Below are 24,552 nucleotides of genomic sequence, written 5' to 3' on the forward strand. Positions count from 1 at the left end.
GGGAATGTGAACTCAAATTTAGAAAATCTATCTGAACAAGACTCCTTCTAGAAATTTAGAAAATATAAATTCTTATAAAAATAAGCAACAGGAAAAGATTGTGATCAGCTCCTATATGAGGTTATTACAATATAGTATTCTGTTACTCTCTATAGTGAAAGCACAACAGAAAGACCTGTTCAAAATATAGACCACAGCTTTAAAAAAATGTCAAAATGCATTAAGAAAAGAATATAAAATAACAAATAATATAAATTAGAATTAGAAAATTTCAGAAATGAGATTAGAGATATAAAAAAATGAAAGAAAAAAATAATTTAAAAATAAAGATAAAGTAAACTCAAGGCTAAAACAATCAAATTGGGACTGATACCAAAAATCATGTAGGATAAGTCACAACTCCCAGCCTAATGATTTTATTGTCCCTAATGTCTTAGTGCATATGATGCTTTCTTGTAATGCTAATATGCAAAGGTAGACAGAGGTTTTATAAGAGTTCATACTGCTTCCTAGAGACTTGTTAGAGATACTAATAAATAAGGGCTATAATAAACAAGGGCATACATTTTTGCTCCTCATAGTATGGTCCACAGACCAGTGGCAACAGCATCTCAGAGAACGTAAGGAACGCTCCACTTGAGATCTCCTGTATTATGCTTGGCTTTTTAACAAGAGCCCCAAGAGAGTTTTGTATAGACAGTTGAATACACAAGAGAGTTTGAGAAGCTTAGAGCCCAGATCACATGCTCTATTATTTATTTTAATTATTTACAGTTAATGAGCACTTAATTGGTCAACAATCTACATGGAAATATTCTTTCTACACAGTAGAGGTATAAAAGTTATTAAAGAGCTGAAAGTATACCCAATTTGTTCTGACATTATGCTAAAATTTTATCTATTAATCCTGAGGGAGACTATAGCAATTTTGATAGCCATTCTATTTGCAACAGAATGATATAAAAATAGATCTGCATATAAATATGGTTTGTTTCTGGTTTTACTGACAGCTATATCAGTGTTTTTCAACCTCTGGTCTGTGGACTGGTCTGCCAGAAATTTTATAGCAGCCTACAAAGGAGTTACCATCTTGATGTTCTATGAAGATGATAGATCCAATAGTCTTAGTTGAATATGCTTATGCTCAGGGTGATTTCTGCCTTAATGGTCCCCCCCAAAACTCTATTTTCACTGGTACCCACATATAAAAAGATTGAAAACCACTGACTTTGGGCAAATTATGATAAAATATATCTGATAATATGTTCTTAAATTTTAATGTTTTACTTCCTCTATTGGTCACACAGTTCCACTTAACACAGTTCTAGTCAAAACAGATCATAACTTTATTTTATGGCCTCTGGTGTAGTATAGACTTAGTTAAGAGATTTTCAGGTTAGGTGGTTGATCTAAAATGCATGCTAGGAGGCTCTATAAGCTTTAACTTATAAGTCATTCCTTTTTACCTCAGTGATTTAACATCAATCTGTGTCTAAGCCAAAGCAATGGAAATAATTTCCTAAGCATTCAAGGACAAACCCTTTTATTTTAATTTTATTATTTAAATTCATGAATGTGATATATTAATTTTCAAGAGATTGAAAGATGATTTTAGAAAATTCATTTGATATCTAAATTCCATTAAATAATCTTGTTAGCTAAATAGCAAGCAGCCAGGATGAGTCTCAATTATTTAGAAACCAAAATGAAAATGTATAATCAGAATAATATTCACAGTGATTACATACTTAATTGAAATATATTTAACTTAGAAATATTTTTCATTTCTACTTAGTATAATTTTTATCAGCAGTAAAAAAACTGCAGCAGATAATAATTTCAAAGTGTTTGTAATTTTGGACATTGTACAAAATGAAGTATTTTTTTGTGAAATTTTCTATGATTTTATTATGCAGGGCTTTATGTAATCTACCAGTATGAAGTACTTGTAAAATACAGGGTGGGGAAAAAGTGGGTTTACAGTTTGAGTACATGAAACACAGCTTATTCTTGTATTATTTAATTATTGTATTATTTTCCATACAAACAGCTGTAAACCTGTTTTTGTCCTGCCCTGTACAGATTAAAGTGTACAAGCATTACTCAAGGTTATTTTCATTATATCACCCAGGTTCAAGTCCAAGTAATATAAAGATGATTTATTTTTAGTGTGAATGAATAAAATAAACACAACAAGCTATTTAGTTATTTTTAGTACATTTTCTTAAATTTGGGATAATTTATTAATGGGCTATTTGTCAATGCTTTGCAAAGTAAAGTGAATACAATTTATTTTAATAAAATTTGATAAAATTTTAATTTTATAAAGAGTACACATACTATTGATATACATATTTGGAACTGTTATTAATGAAAGCTGAATTTATATGCTTGCATTATATATTTGAAATAATTTCTATTGAAAAAATTTTAAATCATCAACTACACAATATAAAATAATAAATAATAATTTACATGATATGATAAATACATTGTTATAGTAGCTCTGGAAAGCAAAACAAAGATTGCATTTTTCTAAAGAAAATGACACTTGTGGTATTTTTCTGAGTTCTTTCTAACCTCCATGCCCACCTGAAATTTTGAAGTGAAGGTAATTTATGGTGATAATAAGTTTGAGAAACCCATTAACGAGAAGAGGAGGAACAACTTATGAGATAAGAAGAATCTAATAGTAAAGAGTCCTTATAAAGAAAGACTTAGGATGACTGAATAAGAGGTAATGCAGGAGGACTGAGGAATTAAAATGATTCATTAGTACTCTGAATTGATTGCTTTCTCATATGTACTTTGACTGGCGGGGGGGCTATAGCAGACCAAGTGACCCCTTGCTCAAGGCAGTGACTTTGGGCTCAAGCCAGCAAACTTGGGCTTTAAGCCAGTGACCTTGGGCTTCAAGCCAGTGACCTTTGTGCTCAAGCCAGCGACCATGGCATCATGTCTATGATCCCACACTCAAGCCAGCAACCCTGTGCTCAAGCTGGTGAGCCTGTGCTGAAGCCAGAGACTTTGGTGTTTCAAACCTGGGTCCTCTGCATCCCAGTCTGATGCTCTATCCCCTGTGCCACCGCCTGGTCAGGCTCAATACATCAGTCTTTATAGACCCATATCATAACTATTGTGCACAAGCATGCTGACCACAGTCTGGAGGAACAAGTTTTATGAACAATTAGCAGACTTGTCATTTATAGGTTTTTCAGTTAAAGTAAATTATTTTTAAACTGCTAAACATGCTACATATATTGTATGAGCAATGATAAATATGACAATAGACTTAAGATCACCTTACTATTTTTGAAAGTCTAGTATCTAAATCAATTTGTGATAAAATTCATTTTGACTGAGATTTCTATTGTGAACCATCTTATCAAGATGAATTTGATCATGGTTTACATATTATTTGTTTTTTAAAAGCAGAGTTGTTGCCATCTAAATTATAATATCACATAAGAATTGCAAGCAACGCTACTGAAAAATTTCAAAAATACACATTGAATAGTTCTGTTACAGCCTGTCATTCATAGTACTCAAGTTTGTTTTTTAAACTGTCAGACTTGGGAACATTAGAAGAATAGTTAAATCATTTTAAAGGTATTGATGATAGTGACCATAGGTTTGCTCAATATGGCTAAAAGGAATTTTTTCCATTGGTGTTTAGAACTTGCATCAGTTAGCCATTTTGAAAGGATGGCAGGTGTCAAAGGTGAGATGAAATAAAGGTTTGAAACCATTTCAATCCTACAATTCAGTTACTAGTAAAATATTCATACTGATGTAAATGAGCCTAATACAGTACAATAAAAAACATAAAACAAGTTTCCATAATATTGGGATTTTAAAATCTTTCTATTGAAATAAAAAGATAGTTTCAATTTCCTAAGAGTGAGCACTACATAGTGTATAGGTAGCTGCATTTTATGAAAACCATAATATTTAACACTTAATAATAGTCTACATGTGGGATACAAGTAAAGATAGTTTGAGAAATTTAAATATTTGTTAAATTATTTGATATAATTGGTGATAAAAACACAATACCAGAAGGTACATAAATATTTTGATTGTGAAATTTTACACATTGATATACATAGATTCTTGCATTGCCTGACATAAATGTGAACAGAAACAAAGATAGAAAATCAGTTCAAGGGATGATTAGTAAAATATTCACATAAATTGAGCAAACTCATTAACTTTATGGCACAATTATTTCTTATAATTATATCTAGAAATAAGTACGGAAATTTATTTTCAAGGTGACAAATGAACTGTTATATTTTACAAAGACTAAACAATGTAAGGTTGAAATAATGGTGTATTTCCAGTATAAACAGAAATGACACCTGGTAAGTTTTCTGGAGCACAGTATTTTAAAGTCAATTAGACCATGTAAAACTATGTGTTAACTTGCTGTATAAATATATCAAACTAGCCAAACACAGGAAAGATATCAAAGGGCTTTATAAAAATAGAAATATGACTTAGCCTTTGCTACGTTCCCTGTCCCTCTCTATTTTAGCATGCTATCCACAGTGGTTTTCTAACAGCTTATTAAAAATTAAAAGGCAACAGCTACAAACTCTTAGAAATATAATAGGCAAACCATTTGTAGCAGATCTGGATTGTTTAAAGGTTTGCCTGGAGTTGCTGAAAACCATGTATATCTTAAATCTTTCCAATTCTAATAGATAGTTGCTTGTATCATACATGTCCCTTTCAGTAGTAACTGAAAACAGGATTTTGAAATAAAAAATTCATTCTTGCCACCTTGACAAGTGTTGTTCTGTGAGAAAACTATTGGTAGGTGAATATCCTCCATTGTCTCTCTTCTCTTGTGAAACAAATAAAAAATGGTTATCTATCGATACATAACAAGTTCTTGAGCTTATAAATAATTTAAGGAGTGAAAAATCCCTATAAAATTGCTAATTCTATACCTGCACACAGACACAAACACAAACACAAGCACTATATATATATATATATATATATATATATATATATATTTCAAGCCAATTGAAGACTTAAAATAATCCTACTTTTTTTGAAAGTCTAGTATCTAAATCAACTTGTGATAAATTCATTTTGCCTGCAATTACTATTGTGAACCACTTTTCCAAGATAAATTTGATCTACTTAAGATTTTCTTGTAATAATTTTTATGACTTAATAGTCAAATGGCAATGAAATTATAGTACATATTAATACTAAAAATAGGATGAAAAGAAAAGATTATTTAATATTATCCTAATAGATAAGTACATAATTCTAAAATATGGCAGAAGACATTTTTACTCTCAGTAAAAATATTATTTTCTAATGAAACCCTCTTATTTTATAGTTTTCTTCTTGTGATAAACTATATTAAAACCAATAACAAGAATACATATTCTCTTCTGCTCCCACAAGAGTAAAAGATATTTAATTTTCACTAGGCAATTATATTAATACATTGAGGAATTTTGTGGGCCTTTGTTCAGTTGCTGCTCCACGTTTACTAAATCCCGTCTGTTTACGTTCTATAATAAATTTATAACTGTGTTTAACAGGAAAAGATGTTTCTTTTTCTTTATATTAATTGCCTCATAGATTTGGTACCTCTTTTAGCTTCCATTAACTTAACCAATGTTTGATTTGTTAATAAGATCCTAGAAGAAATGAGGCAGTGATGTTTGAAGCATGAGTAGTGTTCTAAATTCACTAAAATAAAACCAAAAAGTAAATAAATTCTTCTCCCACCATGAAAGGATGTGTCACAAAGGTGGGAGAAGAACTAACCCTTTGTGATTTAGAGGGGGACGATCAGACCAGCCTCCATAGAGAGGGCACCGGTCCAGAAGATTACTTTATAAAGTAATTGCCTTTGTTATGATCTTAGATAAGTGAATACTTGGAAATTAGTTGCTCTGGGTACATTAACTTTCACATTATTTCTCAGTTGATAACTTTGTTGTCTCACCCATGGGAACAAATGCATGCACATAACAATGGAGGATAGAGAACCTATAGTCTTCATTTTGTATGTTAACACAAGGAAAGGAAATTCATTTGGTGATTAAAAAAAATTAATTTCATCTTTTGTTATATTGACCAGTCCAGCTATAGCAGAAATCTTTTTCAAATCCATGCAATCAAAACAAAGTAAATAATTTTGAAAGACCAAATTCATAAGAGTTAAATTCAAGTAGTTTTTTTTAACATAACTAATCATATATTTAAACCAGTTTGTTTGCAATTTAACTATAATAGAATCTATTGAAATAAAATATTTTGATTTTATAGCATGATAATATTAAAATGCAGCACTTGTTTATTTTAGAACTTATCCATCCTACTTTTACATTATTTACCAATATATAAATACATTTAATATCTACCATATTAGTTACTAATTATCTTATTCCTTAAGGATTATCTTACTTTAAAACATTTAATTCTCATAACTGATTATCATCTACTAATTTTTCAAATGAAAAGTTTTATTTCCATTTAAAGCCATAATTTAAAAATAAACAAAATCCCAAGAATGCATGTCCTAAATAACCAAAATATAAGTTCATTTTTATTTCTCTTGTATGCTTCTAAATTCAGTCATTATTTCTTTACATTCATAATATAATACTTATCCTTAATTATATTTTGAAATCACTTCTTTAAAAGTGGTGTTAGCATATTTTACTTACAGTCTGTGATTTTTAGTGTTCTCTTGACTTCTCCGCTTCCTGATCCCCCACAACCATCTTCATCATCACAGTCCCCGCTGATCTGTTCAGCAACGCCGCCACCACTGCCCATGTGAAGTTCCCACTTGTCGGGTTTGGGTGACCTACCCTGTAATAACTAAATATGATACAAAAACCATTTATTAAGAGCAAATTAAAATCATCTAACAATGCTATTCAGGAACATACGAAGAAATTAAAATTATTTTCTTCTGTGGTTCCACTATTGTGATGTAGACACCTTACCAAATCAAGTCAACAAAAACAGTAAAAACTACTGAAATAATGGCCTGATCAGTGGTGGTGACACTGCAGATAAGAGTGTTGACCCGGGATAGGATGCTGAGGACCCAGGTTTGAAACCCTGAGGTCACCAGCTAAAGCTCCATGTTGCTGGCTTGAGCGTGAGACAATCATGATCCCATGATTTCTGGCTTGAGTCCAAAGGACACTGACTTGAGCAAGGGGTCAATGTCTCAGTTTAAGCCCCTGCCCCAACCCTGGTCAAGGCACATATGAGAAGCAACCAATGAACAACTAAAGTGACACAATTACGAGCTGATGCTTCTCCTCTCTCTCTTAAAAAGATAACTACTGAAATAATAATGAATAATAAGCAAGGTCTTACAGCCAAAAGGGTTATGGTCTGAAAAGCTAAATCTCTGGAAAGCAAATAAAACCAGATCTTCCTGCTCATGGAGAGTTTGGCTACAGAATCACTTGTTTTTGAATAAACAATGTTTAAGCATTATAAATCAAACTCCAATATAACACAATTTCTTTTGCAGTAAACTGGCTAATAATACTGGGCTACTTTTTAAACCAACAATCTAAAATTTCTGAAAAAACTATGTTAGTAAAATGGTACTATTGATCCAGAAAAGATTTGAATGAAAGAACCTAGAATTTTAAAAATATACATACATATTTAGCTTTGGTTAAATTATTTGTATCAAATATATAATTAATTAATGAATATAGCACAGAACTAAACCTTGGAACAAAATATTTAAGTTCTGCTTGCATTTTTACAAACAACTTAAGAATTTTAACCCAATTTCTTGGTTCATAAAAGTAAATGAAATACATTTAAAATAAGGACAATATATCTAGGCCATTGTCCTTACTGTAAGAAATAATATACTTCAAGTACTCTGCATTGTGTTGGGACATTAAAAATTAATATATTAATGTAGATTATTATCTACTTTATTATATATTCTATTACAATATTACTTAAACACTAATAGCTCATTAATTGAAAGAATTACATGATAAAGAATTCAGTTACATGACTTAGATTAAAATTTTTCTAAGTATTACAAGTACAACAAAAGGAAAATAGATGAAATAGCCATTTTCCCTAGAGCACAGTAGGACATTTTTTTGAATAATATTATAAATACCTGAACTTCTTTCAAAAAAGTAATACGATAAATAACAAAATATTTCACTTAAAGAAAAAGTTCGGTAAAATGATACAATATATGATACTTACCCCTCTAAGGTAGTTTTGAAGAACACATGACCAAGCATGAGCACTAGAGGGTACTGCTATATTATGAATAAAATGTACCTCTGCTGAGCATTTAATGGTCATTTAAACTTTCAGAGTGCTTTATGAAGTATTATGGTTGTTACTTCAAAGAGATTTTCTAAATAGTATTGATTAGCAGACAATAACTAAACATACAACCCAAGGAGATTAATTCATATTGAAAAACACAGAGTGAAATATTCTCAGTATACTGAAGACAAATGTGTTTAGCATTTAAAGAATATTTACACTAAGCAACTATACTTTGACAATTCAGAAACTATCAAAATTAAAAAGAAATTGATCACAAATTTTGAAATATTAGTTTACTAAAACATATCTTTCCCTAACAAAAATAAAATACTAAAACAACTGGAGAATAATTTTAAAATTCTTATCATAATTTATTTCAATGTATCAGCATTTCTAAAACTTTATTAATAGATATTAAATTTAAAAAGAATGTTCCCTCATAGTCAAGTAAATATAGGCAATGCTGTTACTATTTTGAATGCACTGATGTACATGCTTCTCCTTGCAGGGAGATATAGATATATAACAAAGCACGTAAGTATTCAAAATCCAAAAACGAAAAGGAAGGTTAGTTGTATTATTTTATAACATTTACCATTTATTACTTAGAATAATCATAAAGGGCTTGGTCTCTGAGATTCAACATGCTTAGAATCCTGATTCTGACTTGTATTAACCACGAGACATTGAACATTGTGGAAGTTACTTTTGTTGTACTTGTCAGCAATACTTAGAAAAATTTTAATCTAATCTTTATCACATAATAATTTCAATTAATGCTGTAAGTGTTTAAGTAACATTGTAATAGAATATATATAAAGTAGATAATAATAATTAAAATATATTAATTTTTAATGTCCCAACACTATGTAGACTACTTGAAGTATATTTTTTCTCCCAATAAGAACAAGAAGTATAATTGTTGTTACTTAGGATTGACCTATTCAGATATATCCACGATCGCATCTGATCCATGCTCCCAGGCCCACAATAATCCCATCTCCCTCTAGTTGGATCAGTATCTCTGTCTCCTCTGTATGAAGGTTCTGCTTTACAATGCTAATCTTCTTACTTCTCCATCATCACACCTCTACAAAAGGTCATTTTCATTCTCATAATTATAATAAAGCTTAATTTGTGAAAATTCCTGACATATTTCTAATCAACAAAAACAATAGGATTTTCACAATAAGGTCCTTCTTCAAAATCTCATGTCTTTTGGACTAAACTACTTTGATTTCTTTCAAGTTTGCTTATATTTCTCCACACAGCAAAGAAATAAAAATGTTTTAATTAATAGTGGATAGCCTCTGTTCTTTTTAGTCTCTTTCTGGGAACCCACCTGACAGACTGTGCTCTCTTCTCTGTACAAATTACACTTAAATATTTATTTGTAGCCCTTGTTACTCTGATGTTCATATCTAAACAGCAATTGGATATAAAACATATTCTACCTCTTTGAATATTAAAATAGAAGCATTCATCTCCACTGTTTAATATATCATTCCCACGGTTTAGTCTTCCAACTCCGTCACTGCAGGGGACATCAGTCTCTCCCATCTACAACCACCAGATTATTTCCCCCAATTAGTACTTTCACCGCATCATTTCTCTGGCTTAATTGTCTTCGTGACTCTTTTCTGTCAAATACCCTGGTTCCAAACATGTGTCTGCAGAACAAATACCAGTCCAAACAGATGAGTCACAAAAAGAGGTGTGGTGGTAAAATGTTTGAGAAATTCATACTGTGGCCCCCTTATGCTATCAATGAAGTAAAAACTCATGAGGAATTTGACAGAAAGCAATTTTGTTTAGTTAGATTCACCTCTCCTTTTCCAAATTTACATAAGCAGATTAACCCCTCCCCTCACTCAATGAGCCAATTGATATACTTTTGGAAATGAAGCTTTAAAAAAAGTTCAAATTCAGCTTACAGTTAAGGTCCCATATAATTTATATACTCTCTTCTCTCTCTCTCTCTCTATATATATATATATATAACACACACACACACACACACATATATGCAAGAGAGAGACAGACAGGAAGAGAGAGAGATGAGAAGCATCAACTCATTGTTGTAGCATCTTAGCAGTTCATTAATTGCTTGTTCATTGATTGCTTTCTCATATGTGCCTTGATCAGGGGTCTACAGCAGAGCGAGTGAACCCTTGCTCAAGCCAGTGACTTTGGGCTCATGTCAGCAGCCTCGGGCTTCAAGTCAGTGACCTTTGGGTTTAAGCCAGCGACCATGGGGTCATGTCTATGATCCCACGCTCAAGCCAGGAACCTTGTGCTCAAGTTGGCGAGCCCATGCTCAGGCCGGATGAGCCTGTGCTCAAGCTGGTGACATTGGGGTTTTGAATCTGGGTCCTCTATGTCCCAGTCTGATGCTCTATCCACTGTGCACCCCATCTGGTCAGGCTATAATTTTTCTATACTTGTTTTATATTCACTTCCAATTCTTGTTTTTCCTCCACATAGAATCCCCCCTTTGCTTTTCCTGAACTCATCACATTAAGCTTAATTTCAAGTTTAAATTCAAATATCTTTTTCCAGTCCATACATATACATATATCTCTGATCTTTTAAATCTATGTGTACCATTCACTGACAATTAACTTTCTTGGACATATGCTATGACTTTCTGATTAATGGTAAGTTTCTTAAAGATGAGGTCATAATTTAATCATTTTATACTCCCCATCATGACCATATGGATTTCCACATTACTAATGCTAAATAAATATGGCTTAATTAATTTATTTTAAATATGAAAATAATTTATTATATTATTCTGTCTTCAATGCTCTTTATAACTAAATTAGTAAGGGGCCTTCATTTTACTCAAAACTTCGAGGCCATAATGTTCTATAATAACTTTTTGATTTATGCTTGTTGACTGGAAGATGATTCATTACTTATTCAATGACATTTATTGAGCACATACTATACAATGTATCTATATTTTGAAAGATAAACATTCATATAAATAAGAGGACATGGTTTTATTTCTTAACAAATGCTCAGCATATACCTGACTTGACTTCAAATTTGGCATTTAAAAATATGCAATAATATAAAATTAAAAAAAAAATCTAAAGTCAGATAAAAAGAAAAAAAAACAGATGAAAGATTTAGTTTTGTAATCTTCCTAAATTAAACTTGTTCAATTCGGAATAAGAAATAAGTTAAAAACACTCTTGTTCCAGAGCAGCTGGGAATATCCAAGAGGTTGTTTAAACAAAAGTTTGACATTAAAAGATCATGCCAAGAAATATTTCCCAAATATATCTGTTTGTCATATTAATTCATATAAACTAGAAAGAAAAGGGATGTCCTGATTATCTTTTTAAACAACTATGTAGAAATAATTTCAAATAATTTATTTGTGCAAAGTATTATTATTTTCTAGAGTATGAATGGAAATTCAGCTTCAGAATTTGAGTCATCAGGTAATGAAATTCTCCCTGGTTCTTCAAGGGGGATCATTCTTTCCCAGTCCACCCCTCTCCAAAGTCTCATGTAGACAACATGCAAATCACCAACCCTTTCCCAGCTCTGTTGGCTCCTTCCAAATGGCCAGTGTTATTTCATATCTATTCTGAAACCACTGGCATCAGAGTGGAGCTCTCCCTCACCTGACTTTGATAAAGCAGAAGGGTTTCCATCTGTGTACATTTAAAGGGACATTCACAAACAAAATGATTACATTTTGACCCATGAAAATCAGTAATATGAAAACAGCACACTATGCCACATCCTGTAACCACTATCTCTCTCTCTCTCTTTTTTTTTTTCTTAAGCTGGAAACGGGGAAGCAGTCAGACAGACTCCCGCATGCACCCGACCGGGATCCACCGGGCACGCCCAACAGGGGGCGATGCTCTGCCCATCCCGGGCATCGCTCTGTTGTGACCAGAGCCAGTCTAGTGCCTGAGGTAGGGGCCATGGAGCCATCTTTTGCTCCAATGGAGCCTTGGCTGTGGGAGGGGAAGAGAGAGACAGAGAGGAAGGAGAGGGGGAGGGGTGGAGAAGCAGATGGGCGCTTCTCCTGTGTGCCCTGGCGGGAATCGAACTTGGGACTTCCACATGCCAGGCAGATGCTCTACCACTGAGCAAACCGGCCAGGGCCTATATCTCTTTATTTTTAACACATACATGAATAGCTGTTTAATATCTAGAACACTTCATAAGAATTTTTCAAAACTTAAAACCCCAGATAAATTTAAAGTTGCTTTTTGGGCTTACATTTTTTGCATCTGTAAAAATGAAAGAAAACTATCTATTTGGAAGGTTTTGTGAATGATTATTTTTATTAAATTATGTAAAGTGCTATCATGTTATAAATGCTTAGTAATGGTTTCTAATATAGATCATTATTATCATTATAACACATAGGAAACGATATCACTGATTCTGTCTTTGAAGAAGGGAACCTATAGGTGAGTAAAAAAGTCCCACTTCACCCGCATTCTGACTTAGCTCTACCGGAGTCCATCCACATGTAAAGATGGTGGCATTTTAAACAAAACCCTGTCATGAAGAGTAGAAAGTCAATCAATACTTAAATATTTATAAAACAATTACAATAAAGGGCATGATTTGAGCCCCAGACACACATTAATTGTGTGCCTTTAAGCAAATCACTTAAGCCCATTAAAAGTCATTTTATTCTATTGAATAATAATGCAAGGGAAAGCACTTTACATACTATAAAACATTATGCTCATTTACAGTGTCTGTGCAAAACACTGCATCCATAAAATTAAGAATTTAACAAAGTTAGAAGAGAGTGACAAAAAAAACCCTCAACAACTTTTAAGGTGATCCTCAATACCACACAAGCTGTGCCTTTAGCTGATTAGAAGAAAATAGTCAATTTTTGATGACTGATGCTTCCTGCTTATGTTTAATTGGTTTAGGAAGTTCATTAGGGATGCTATCTTGGAAAATGAGTTTAAGTGCATAGAATATCTGATGACTCTAAGGCAAATGTATTTCTTTCAGCTGGTGAATTAATCTCTCAGTAGACTCAATTTGCTTTATACTAACTGGCTGGCAATATCCCACAGTTGCAAGCCTTTCAAACACACACACAAAAATCTGGCTATACCTAACATGTTTGCTGTGAAAGAGAAACACATTCATTAAATTCAAGAAATCTCCAAACATGAGAGCAATGGAAGGTTCTTCAAAATCCTCTACATAATGATACATCTCCAAAACACTTCTTCCATCCTCTTACAATCATTTACGCAGATATACAAGAAGTAAATGTGTTTAAGAACTCTTAGTCATCATAGATATATATATGTACCTCTAGTCATTTATTCAAATAAAGACATGGTAGGATCTGCTTTATTTTAATGACTTTATACAACTGATGAGAATGTGCAAGTAAAAATCAAAATCTTGACAGAAAAGTTTCAAACCAGATACTAAAGATATAAAAAAATTATAATTTTATTTGATTATCAATAAAACATCTGAAAAATACATTTTAAGAATAGACTAAAAGAAATCTCTCTATTTAAGATAAGACAAAAGTAGGTTACAGTTATGAGTACACAAAATACAGTCTATACTTGTATTATTATTTATTAATTCTTGTATTATTATCCATAGAACAGAAAACCTACTTTTGCCCCACCCTGTGTCTGTATAGAAATATATACATATGTACAAATTAATTTTGTTATAAAGCAATTAAAACCTATACTTTTATGAATTTAACTGAAACCTATAAAGAAATGTGTGGGAAATGGGAAAACAACAAAAGCTCATAACATTTTAAAATTGAAACTCTGAATCAAAATTTCTCATGATGAATTTTTAAAATATCTCGGTAACACATTTCAAATGAGACCTTTTAAATAAAAACTTTATGACATGCTCTCATTATGTTTTTTGCAATGTAAGCTCCCTTTCCCCAAACCTCCAACTCTGCTCCCATCTGCACTCTAACACACTCCACCCTATTTTACCTTCCTCACTAATACAGTCACGTTTTACAAATGTTTCTTATAACAAACTGTCCCAATCTCTTTCAAAGTTAAAAAATAGTTTTCCACAAATCCTAATTATCACAAATCTCTAGGTTCATATTTTCAAAAGCAGCTAAACCTTTATAGATTTATACTATCTAAATACATTTTACATTATGTCATATTCTGTTAAATTGACCAGACACAGAAATCATTTCTGTTAGAGTTTGCTTTAATGTTTTGTCAGAGTTTGCTTTAATGTTTGAGCTTTCTAATCTTGGCTTCTGTTGTTCCAGTAATTTGAAAGGTCACTGTTGTGTTGGCATTTGGTTTATGCAAGCAGTCTGGCACTTATAAAAGCTTTGTAATTTTGTAAATAGAATACTGCACTTAGAAAAGGCTTACTACATTTATTCTCTGGCCTGCAACACTGCAAAGAGATGAATTGTTCTTTTTCCCTAATAATATTCTTTATTTCTCCCTTCTAACATGCCTGATCCTTACGTGCAACTCAAAACATGGCTAGGTACATCTTTTGAGCTGTCATTCAAAAAATGACAAGATTAGTTTATAATTAATGTGTGTCTTAGTCCAATCACTAAGCTATACTTCAGGGGAGAGTTAAGACTAAAAGGCAACAAGGATGTGCAGAAATAGAATGGAAATAAGGAAATAAACACAACCTCGTATAGAATTCAGAAAAACAGTAGGACCAAGAGTGGAAGTATGCACACCAAATGCTATCAATCCTCAAAGGGTTCTTGTTAAACATCTATGTGAAAACACTCTCAGGACCTGAAAAGAACTGGTGAATAAAGAAAAAAACTTTTCTTATAAAACAACACCTGAATTAATTTTGGAGCCTTCAATAAAAACATTCATGCTAGGTTAGCTGGAAAGGTACAGAGAAGGTCAATAACCGGAGTAGAGGAGGCAAGGACATTTTGTGAGTAAGCAGTGAATAATGACCTTGCAGCAGGAGAACAGAAAAGGAAAGGGAAGTGGACATTATAAGTAAATTAAGAACATGTAACATGTTTAATGAAATAAGTATATAGATGTGGAGTGAAATTTTCTCAAAGCCACACATTTTATTACACAGGACATGATGTATAACAATTATACCTCTCAAATTTTTTTAAAAAGTAAGTATTTGTTATGTCACTATCTTACTTCCAAGCTAAATTATTAATAATTTTTTAAATCATTGTTACAAATGCACCAGCATATACTCTCTCTCTCTCTCTCTCTCTCTCTTACAATTATGATAGGACAGAAACCATCCAGGTTTCTTGCTAATCCAGGTTAATCTATAATTGAAATTAAAAGGCATTCTAAATAAGAATGATCAGATATTAAATAATCTCTATAAATCTGTATTCTCTTTTTTAAGTGAGAGGAGGGGAGATAGACAGACTCCCACATGCACCCTGACTGGGATCTACCCAGCAATCCCTATCTGGGGAAGATTCAAATCAACCAAGCTATCCTCAGCGCCTAGGGCAGATGCTCAGAGCAATGGAACCACTGGCTGCAGGAGGAGAGGAAGAAGAGAAAGGGCAGAGGGAAGGGAGAAAAGCAGATAGTCACTTCTTTTGTGTGTCCTGGCCGGGGATTGAACTTGGAATGTCCACATGCCAGGCTGACGCTTTATGCATTGAGCCAATGGGCCAGGGCCCATATTATTCTTGGTGTGGTTTATCATTAAGAAATATATATTTTTCAACATGTCCACAAGCCTCTATCTCTTTAGTTTGGTCTTTTTAAAAATATGCATCTAGGTAATACAGACCAACATGCAGATTTGTCCTAAATGTAGAGTTATTTGTGTCCAGCATTTCCTGGTATGGGTAATAACACAGGTAAAGAATAGTACATGCCTAGCCATTTGTCTAGTTATGCCAAATCATCTTACTGACATTAGAGAGAACAGTAACCAAACTTTGAAAATCAAGGATACAACAAAACTGAACATATGCTCTGAGGAAAACGAGTATTCCAAAACAGAGATAGATTGATTGAAGATAATTTCTAGACAATTGAACGTCATCTGGTAAATAGGGCTTCTGTTAAACACACTGTATTGTCACGATCCAGCCACAACAAGAATATACCGGGGTCCCGAACAGGAAAAGGTATAGAATTGAAATAAATGATAGACAGGGACTTAAAGATACACACACACACACACACACACACACACACACACACACACAAGTTCGGGAGGATGCCGTGGCAAACAGTCTCTACTGTTCTTCAGCCGTAACGCAACTGCTCCAGAAGCACATCAGCCTTTATTCATAGAAAAAAACGTGGTGCATTCAATTTAGTTTCCAAGGCAACTCAAAGACAACCCACACCAAGAAACTAGCTTCCAGCCTCTTCCGGAGAGCATGGGTGAGACAAATGAGAATCAGGTATAGCTCTTTGTTAATTAGGCAGGTGAGATGGGAGTTGGGCCCAGTACCTCTATCCAGATTGCAAAAATACTCTATTTATTTATTCAGTCCCCAACACTCTATAGATGTAAAGAAGGACCCATATTATAAAGACTGTTTTAAATTCTCATGCATATTCTAGTTAATGCTATAGATAGTATTAATTTGATGTTACAAAGTAAGTGGTTTTCTTTCCTCCACTAAATTTTGCCTCACCTGGTAGCTCAGGCATAAAGAACAAAATTAGTAGTACTAGCATCTGTTATCTACACTGACGGAAAGATGGTGCAATTTCTATAAGAAATATGCAAATTAGCATGTTTCGTTATTTTTTTAAATTTATTTATTTATTCATTTTAGAGAGTTGAGGGAGAGACAGAGAGAGAGAGAGAAGAGACAGAGAGAGAAGGGGGGAGGAGCTGGAAGCATCAACTCCCATATGTGCCTTGACCAGGCAAGCCCAGGGTTTCGAACTGGAGACCTCAGCATTTCCAGGTCGACACTTTATCCACTGCACCACCACAGGTCAGGCTGCATGTTTCGTTATTAACCTAGATTTTTTCCTAGTCATTTTTTATTAACTCAATGTGTCTAACATGAATATAAGATTTATGTCATTCAACTGTTAAGTGTTGTATGTAATCATTATTCTTTAACCTTTTATCTGCATAAGACTGATGTCACAGAAAGACAGAATAGAAAAAAATAATAAGAAAAGAGAGAAGGGGGAAGAAGGAGGAAGACACTAACCATGATACATTGCCAATGCAAGGTCTCTCTGATTAGAAAATATTTTATTTGTTAATTCATCAAAATTCCCACCACCTTTCTGAAAGAAATGTGAAGGATGGCAAATTCATTTAAAACTTGGTTTTGGCAACTAATCTAGATTTCCTTCATTGGCCAGCTGTGCAGAATTTATTCTCAAATGCTCTATTAAAACAGTCTATGGAAGATTCACTGAGAGTTTCCCAGTCTATTAAAGGTTTACTTCCAAAAGGAGCTCATTCTGCTCTCATTTAGTATGACACCCTTGTATATGCCAGATGGCAGCGAGGGTTATAGCTTCACAAATGTCATTCTGATTTTCACCTTTGCAATGAAATTCCCTTAATTTAGCTTTCTTTACATAAACTATAAAAAATACGGTCAAAGATAGGCCAAATGAGAATTAAGGGAATGTGATTTTTACTAAATACCTTTTAAAGAATTTGAGAAAAAAATGTGTGGAATTTGAGGCTGTGGTTGTCTTGAGGAGAGGTTAGGTGAGTATTTGACTGTGATTCTAAGCCAGATTCTCTTATTTATTATTGACATGTGTGACCTTAAATAATTTAACCTTAATGGTCCTAAATGTTTCAGATAAAAAAAGAGGAGGCTGAAAGTCCCTAGATGTGTCTTATAGCTTTAACATTTTTAATTATAATATGTTTCAAGCCATTGTAACATTTGGTTTAGAAATATGTATTAATTATATCATCAAGGCTTACTGCAGCCCTCCTTGGCCTTCATTTCAATTCCATCCTTTTTTATGCTAGATTTAACTCTGGATTTTTTTTTTAAATTATAGTATGATTTGAATTCCTTTTTTGCCAAAATATATGTTGAAGTCCTACACCCCAGTACCTCAGAATGTAACCTTACTTGGAAATAGGGTCTTTACAGAGGTAATCAATTTCGAATGAGATCATTTGGGTAGTCCTAATGCAAATGATTAGTGTCCTTATAAAAAGGGGAAATGTGAACATAGAGACAGAAAGCACAGAGTGAAGTCTATATGAACAGACACTGAGGGAACACATGTGAAAGTGAGGACTGAACTGATGCAGCTCCCAGTCCAGGAACGACAATGATTGCCAGTCAACCCCCAGAAGCTGAGAGACCCAGTAACAGATTCCCCTTCAGCTTCAGAGCTAACACCCTTGCTGACATCTTGATTTCAGACTTTAGCCTCTAGAACTGTGACATAATAAATGTTATGTTGTTTTAACCTAATCAGTCTGTGGTACCTTGTTATAGTAGCCCTAACAAATGAATACAAAGTTACACACTAAAAAGTGCATAAATCCTAAATATACAATTTCAATTATTTTTTCCTTTTAAACATTTTAAATATCTTTAAGTGCATAATTAAGTTTCATTAACTACATTAACAGTGTTGTGCAACCATCATCACCATTTTTAGATTTTTTTTTCATCATCTCAGATATTCTGCAACTGTTAAACAGTAACTCCCATTTCGTAACCCCCGCCACAGCCCCTGGTAGCCTCTACTGTATTTTCTTTCTCTATGAATTTGCCTATTCTAGGAACCTTGTATAAATGAAATCATACATTTATCCTTTTGTGTGTGGTTTATTTCACTGAGAAAAATATATATTTTTCTATTTAGTGAGATAACATTGGTTAATAAAATTATATAGGTTTTAGGGGTGCAATTCTATAATACATCATCTGCATATTGTATTGTGTGTTCACCACCCCAAGTCAAATCTACTTCCATCACCATTCATTCCCCCATATCCTCTTTCACCTTCCCCCACTGCCCTTCCCCTCTAGTGATTACCATTCATTTTCTCTGTTTAGGAGGGTTTTGGGGTTTTTGTTTGTTTGTTTGTTTGCATAATCCCTTCACCTTAAATCAACTATGTGACCACCATATACATAATACAGAATATTACCAGCATTTTAGAAGCCTTCTTTTCTGCCTTAGTCATTTTTTTTCTCCCAAATATAACACTATTCTGACTTCCTCCATCATAAATTCATTTCTCTCGAGGAATATTATACATGTAAGCACGTTGTGACACTAGACATGTAGCAGAAGTTCATTCTTCTTAATTGCTATATTTTATTCTATTGTGTCAATGAGCCATAATTTAATTTTTCATTCATCTGTTGGTGGACAACCATACTGTTTCAAGTGTGTGGAATTAAAAAAAAAAAGTGTTTCTATGAAAACCTCTTAAATGTCTTTTGGTGCAAAACAACAGTCATATCTATTGGGCATATATCTAAATGAATGTGGAAATGTTAAGTCCAGACTACCTGTTAAACCAAACTAGCTTTATTTATTAAACTATTTATTTTCTTTCTCTTTAATATTAATATCTAATTTACTAATAATAAAGTGTCTACAGCTTAAATATACAGCTTAATGAGTTTTCACATAGATGCACACATAAAACTACAACTCAGACAAAAATTAATTACATTACAAATAGCCCAGAAATCTCACTGTCATCTTCAATTATTCTGTAAGACTTGGTATTATTTATCATTTTAGTTTTGGCATTTTGTGGCAGTATAGTGGTATTTTTTAGCATAGTTTTAATCTGCATTTTGCTAGTAATTAATGTTTTCATATGATTTGACTTTTTGGTATCCTCTAACATAAAGTGTCTTTCTAAGACATTCATGCATGGAAAAAAATACATAAACTGCATTTTGTTATGTTGTTTAAATGTTATTCACAAATTTTGAATATGACTTTTTGTTTTTATTTTTTTACTATTTTAAAATTTTCCCTTTCTTACCATTTTTAGATGAATAACTTATTTTATTCTTTTATTCAGCTTATTAGAATATTTATACCTTTTTAATATCTTAAAAATTATAAAAATAATATTTATAATAGTATAATATGTATTCTAGAATTGTTACACCTTAAATAGTACTTTTACCACGTCTGCAGCAATGTAGAAACCCAAAACAGTTAAATACTATTTAGCCACTCCCATCTTTGTTGTCATACATTTTATTTCAACATATATTATAAAAAACTTAAAAAATAACAAAACATACACACACAGTTTTCATTTTCAATACTTCTCATGTCTACTTCATAGTAAATATTCTCTATAAATTCCTTTTCTTTTAATATTTTTGTCATATTTTGGTATATTTGTTGCCTTCTTACAACAAATTGGTAAGTGGTCTCGCATTTGTATGTATTTCCTAAAAGTGCTGGTGTAAGATGTCTTATTTACTCTTTAAATATTTGGATTAATCCATCTGTGCTTGGAATTTTTTTGTGGTCTTATTATAGATAGACCTTCCATAATAGATATAAAACCCATTTGTATTTTCAAAATTTTCCCCTGTGCCAGTATTTTTAGGTACTTTTTTTTTTACTGAACTTCGTTTCCTGAGGTTTCATGCTTCTGTCTGGAATAGTCTTTCCATAGCTTGAAGAACAGAAGTAGTTCTAAAGCGGAATGGCAGGGAAATCAACTTCTCTTGCCAAAAGCCCCAGAGGAAGTAGGGAAGAGCAACATGAGAGGTGAGTGAGTCAATATGCAATAAATTTTTAAAGAAGGTAACTACTGGAGAAGATGAAGACTGATCTCATGAATATCCCTCCTCTCGGGGTGGTAAAGAAGCCATCAGATGGAACATGGGCAAATGAAGACCTTAGTACTTCAGAAACAGGTTTTGTTCCATTAGAGTTTGAACAATTTTTGGAGACTAAAATGAGCCCAATAACTTCCTGGCTTTATGAATTATGCCGGAGATAATGTTCTTCAGTGCTCTTGAGGGTATTTGTGTTTTTATCACTTTAAAATTACATAAAAGCTTTTCATTATTATGTAAATAATTCATTCTCATTATAAAATTTTTAGCAATACAGAAAACCTTCCATGGTTCAATAAAATCTTTATACCATTTTTATTTCAAATGTCCATCACGATATTTTTATGTGTCTATCTGACATTTTGTTCATGTACCAGGTGAGTGCCCTCAGAATACTTGGAACCTACTTTGACTTATTTGTCACCTGGTATTTGGATGCTTAGTTTCACTATATAAATTCAAGAATATTAACCTTTAATCTACTGAACCCTGAACAACAGTATGTATTTCTCTGGTTTGTGAACCCTATTTAGTAGAACCCAATTTAGTTCTATTAGTATATAATTTAAACACCAAAAAGGGCCTGGCAGTTTAAGTAAATTATTACTGTTTACCCCTTATAACTTAACTTTATACTATGATAGCTAGTATTTTCATTAAAAAATTAGATATTAGTATCTCTTGATACACATACATTCCAAGGGCTCCATGAGAACTGTTTATTTTGGGTGCAAACAGGCTTCATTTGACCGCTGCTCTCGCCTCCCCCATCCTCCGTGCCTTCCATGTATTCACTATCATTTCTCAGTTGCTCTCCTAGGCTTTCCCTAGAAGCATGCAACTTCTGTATCCTTCAATCATAATACTTTCTCAAATAATATTGTTATTTCATCTGTATAGTTGATTCTATCAAAGCATTAGGAAAAAGAATATGACCAGCTGATTAAACAGCTTTTCTTTTTTTTTTTTTAAGTCTGAATGATGTTTTATTTTATTTATTTTTTTAATCTTATTTTTATTTATTTTAATGCAGTGACATTGATAAATCAGGATACATATGTTTCGAGAAAACATCTACAGATTATTTTGACCTTTGATTATGCTGCATACCCCTCACTCAAAGTCAAATCGTCCTCCGTCACCTTCTATCTGGTTTTCTTTAAACAGCTTTTCTTTTTTTTTTTTTTAATAAATTTTTATTAATGGTAATGGGATGACATTAATAAATCAGGGTACATATATTCAAAGAAAACATGTCTAGGTTATTTTGTCATCAAATTATGTTGCAAACCCCTCGCCCAAAGTCAGATTGTCCTCCGTCACCCTCTATCTAGTTCTCTGTGCCCCTCCCCCTCCCCCTAACTCTCTCCCTCCCTCCCTCCCATGTCCTCCCTCCCCCCCCACCCTTGGTAACCACCACACTCTTGTCCATGTCTCTTAGTCTCATTTTTATTAAACAGCTTTTCTTAAAGGTTGTGTTGAAAAGAAATATTATCCCTCCAAAATTGCACTTAAATATAAAGGGATCACGGTGGCAATTCAAAGCCTTCTAGGCACCATCACAGACTCCTCTTCTATGTTGTCAGTTAGAGCTCTAAACAGTAGGATACTAAGAATAAAAATGGAAATGAAAATTCTGTGTATGCATGTGTATATGTGAGACTGTCCACAAATGTGCACATACTTGTGGGTATGTGTGTGATGGCAGCTGTTTGAATACAGTCATTTTAAGACCTGATAGAGAAAGATTCATTTCCAAACTCTCTCACATGGCTGTTGGCAGGATTTAGTTTCTTACCAGCTACTGAACTGAAGATTCCCTTAGCTCTTTGCAAGGTGAACCTCTCCATCAAGTGCCTCACAACACAGGCCCTCTCTTATCATAGCAAGTGGATAAGAGGGCAAGAGGGTAAATAGTAAGAGAGGGAGAGAGCCAACAAGATGCAAGTCATAGAGTCATAGTTTTTTATGACCTAATCACAGAACTAACATTCAGTTGTTTTTGCTGTATTCTGTTTATGAGAAACGTGGCATTAAATTTAGCCCTTACACTAATGAGAGGGGATCACACAGAGCATGAATACTAAAAGGTAGGATCCCTGAGAGCTGCGTCAGAAACTGCCTACGACTCCATCTCAAATAATTATCCACTCTCCTCTTCCACTACTGTTACTTCTCTTCATAAAATATTTAAATGAAGCTCTGTCACCTAGAGTAATGGTCTCTATAGTTTTTTATCCCCCCCATAATCCCCTGATTTACATTGGTAAATATAGTAGCTTATTTATCTTCCTCGCCTCCAGACTCACACATGACTCCTGCATAAAGCAGAGACCTTCTGCGTGTTTGCCTAAGCCAGCCTCTTCAGAATCTATATATCACATTATTGACACGCAGGCACCTATTTTACCCATTCTAGAGAACCATTTGATTTTCCACTTTCCCATTCTCAACTCTCAAGAGAGCTGATTGCGTTCTAAACCTATTCTCTATTTCTCACTGTCAGCTAGGCTTCTATAATAACAATACCCCTGCCTACACATTCTTTTTTCTCATTTTTGCAATGTCTTTTTCTCCATTCCTGTGTAATTTCAAGTAAAGAGTGCTTTTTCTAAACATTTTCTAGTAATATAACCTTCTGAACAATGTGACTTGACTGCTCCCATCATTGGCAATATTCAGCTTTTTTCAGTTATCTTCTCCTTTTCTTAATTGAGCTCAAGAATGATTCTACACCAAGGAGAACTTTCTTTTCCATTATGTACAGAGTGATACAGAAGGACTGATAATGTTGGAAGACTGTTCTAAGAATTGCTAAGATTTTATTGCATGAATAATTTCTATCCCTCCTTGAATGCTTATTTATATTGTTTATGTCTATTTTCCTTTGACATATCAATTTTGATAAGTGGATCATTTTTATTAAGTCACTATGTTCTAGAAACTAAATAGATACACAAAGTTGAATAACAATAAAAACCTTAACCTTGAGAATTTCCAGTACCATCATTATAACTATATACAAGCACAAAGTCATTTATTTTTCAAAATACTAGTTTGAAAGATGCTCAAGGAATAAATATGGCTTTCTTGTAAAAATGTACACAAAAGCAAGGTTTACTTAACACAAAATTAAAAAAAAAAGATGTTTGGTAATTCACGTTTTAAGTTAATTTTTAAGAATCTATTTCTTAAGCATATGTTTAGAAAGTGAATGTAAGGATGTTAATCATTATTATTCATAAGAAAATAAAGGGTTTAATAAATTTTGTCAGTAAACTTTCCTGACCTTTATATATTCAGTTTACCCCTTGTTTATAATCTGACTGAGCTGTCAAATTGTAACCATTAACCAATCAAAACAAACACTAAAAGGTCAGTGCATTGTATATTACAGTTGCTTTTCCAAACTAGCATAAGGCATTCAAATTCTGGCACATTTTGCAAGCCCAAGCTTGTAAATT

General features: G+C 33.0%; 1 protein-coding gene across 1 annotated transcript in view; it reads right to left on the reverse strand.

Moving 5' to 3' along the window:
• GPC5 (glypican 5) overlaps positions 1–24,552 on the reverse strand; it is a 1,883,811-nt gene that overhangs the window by 832,706 nt on the left and 1,026,553 nt on the right. The window contains exon 7 of the mRNA XM_066235594.1: positions 6,702–6,858. Within this exon, the coding sequence (XP_066091691.1) occupies positions 6,702–6,858 (157 nt within the window). The remainder of the gene's footprint in view (positions 1–6,701; positions 6,859–24,552) is intronic.

The sequence above is a fragment of the Saccopteryx bilineata genome, chromosome 6 (genome assembly GCF_036850765.1).
Source record: "Saccopteryx bilineata isolate mSacBil1 chromosome 6, mSacBil1_pri_phased_curated, whole genome shotgun sequence".
In the NCBI taxonomy this organism is placed as follows: Eukaryota; Metazoa; Chordata; class Mammalia; order Chiroptera; family Emballonuridae; genus Saccopteryx; species Saccopteryx bilineata.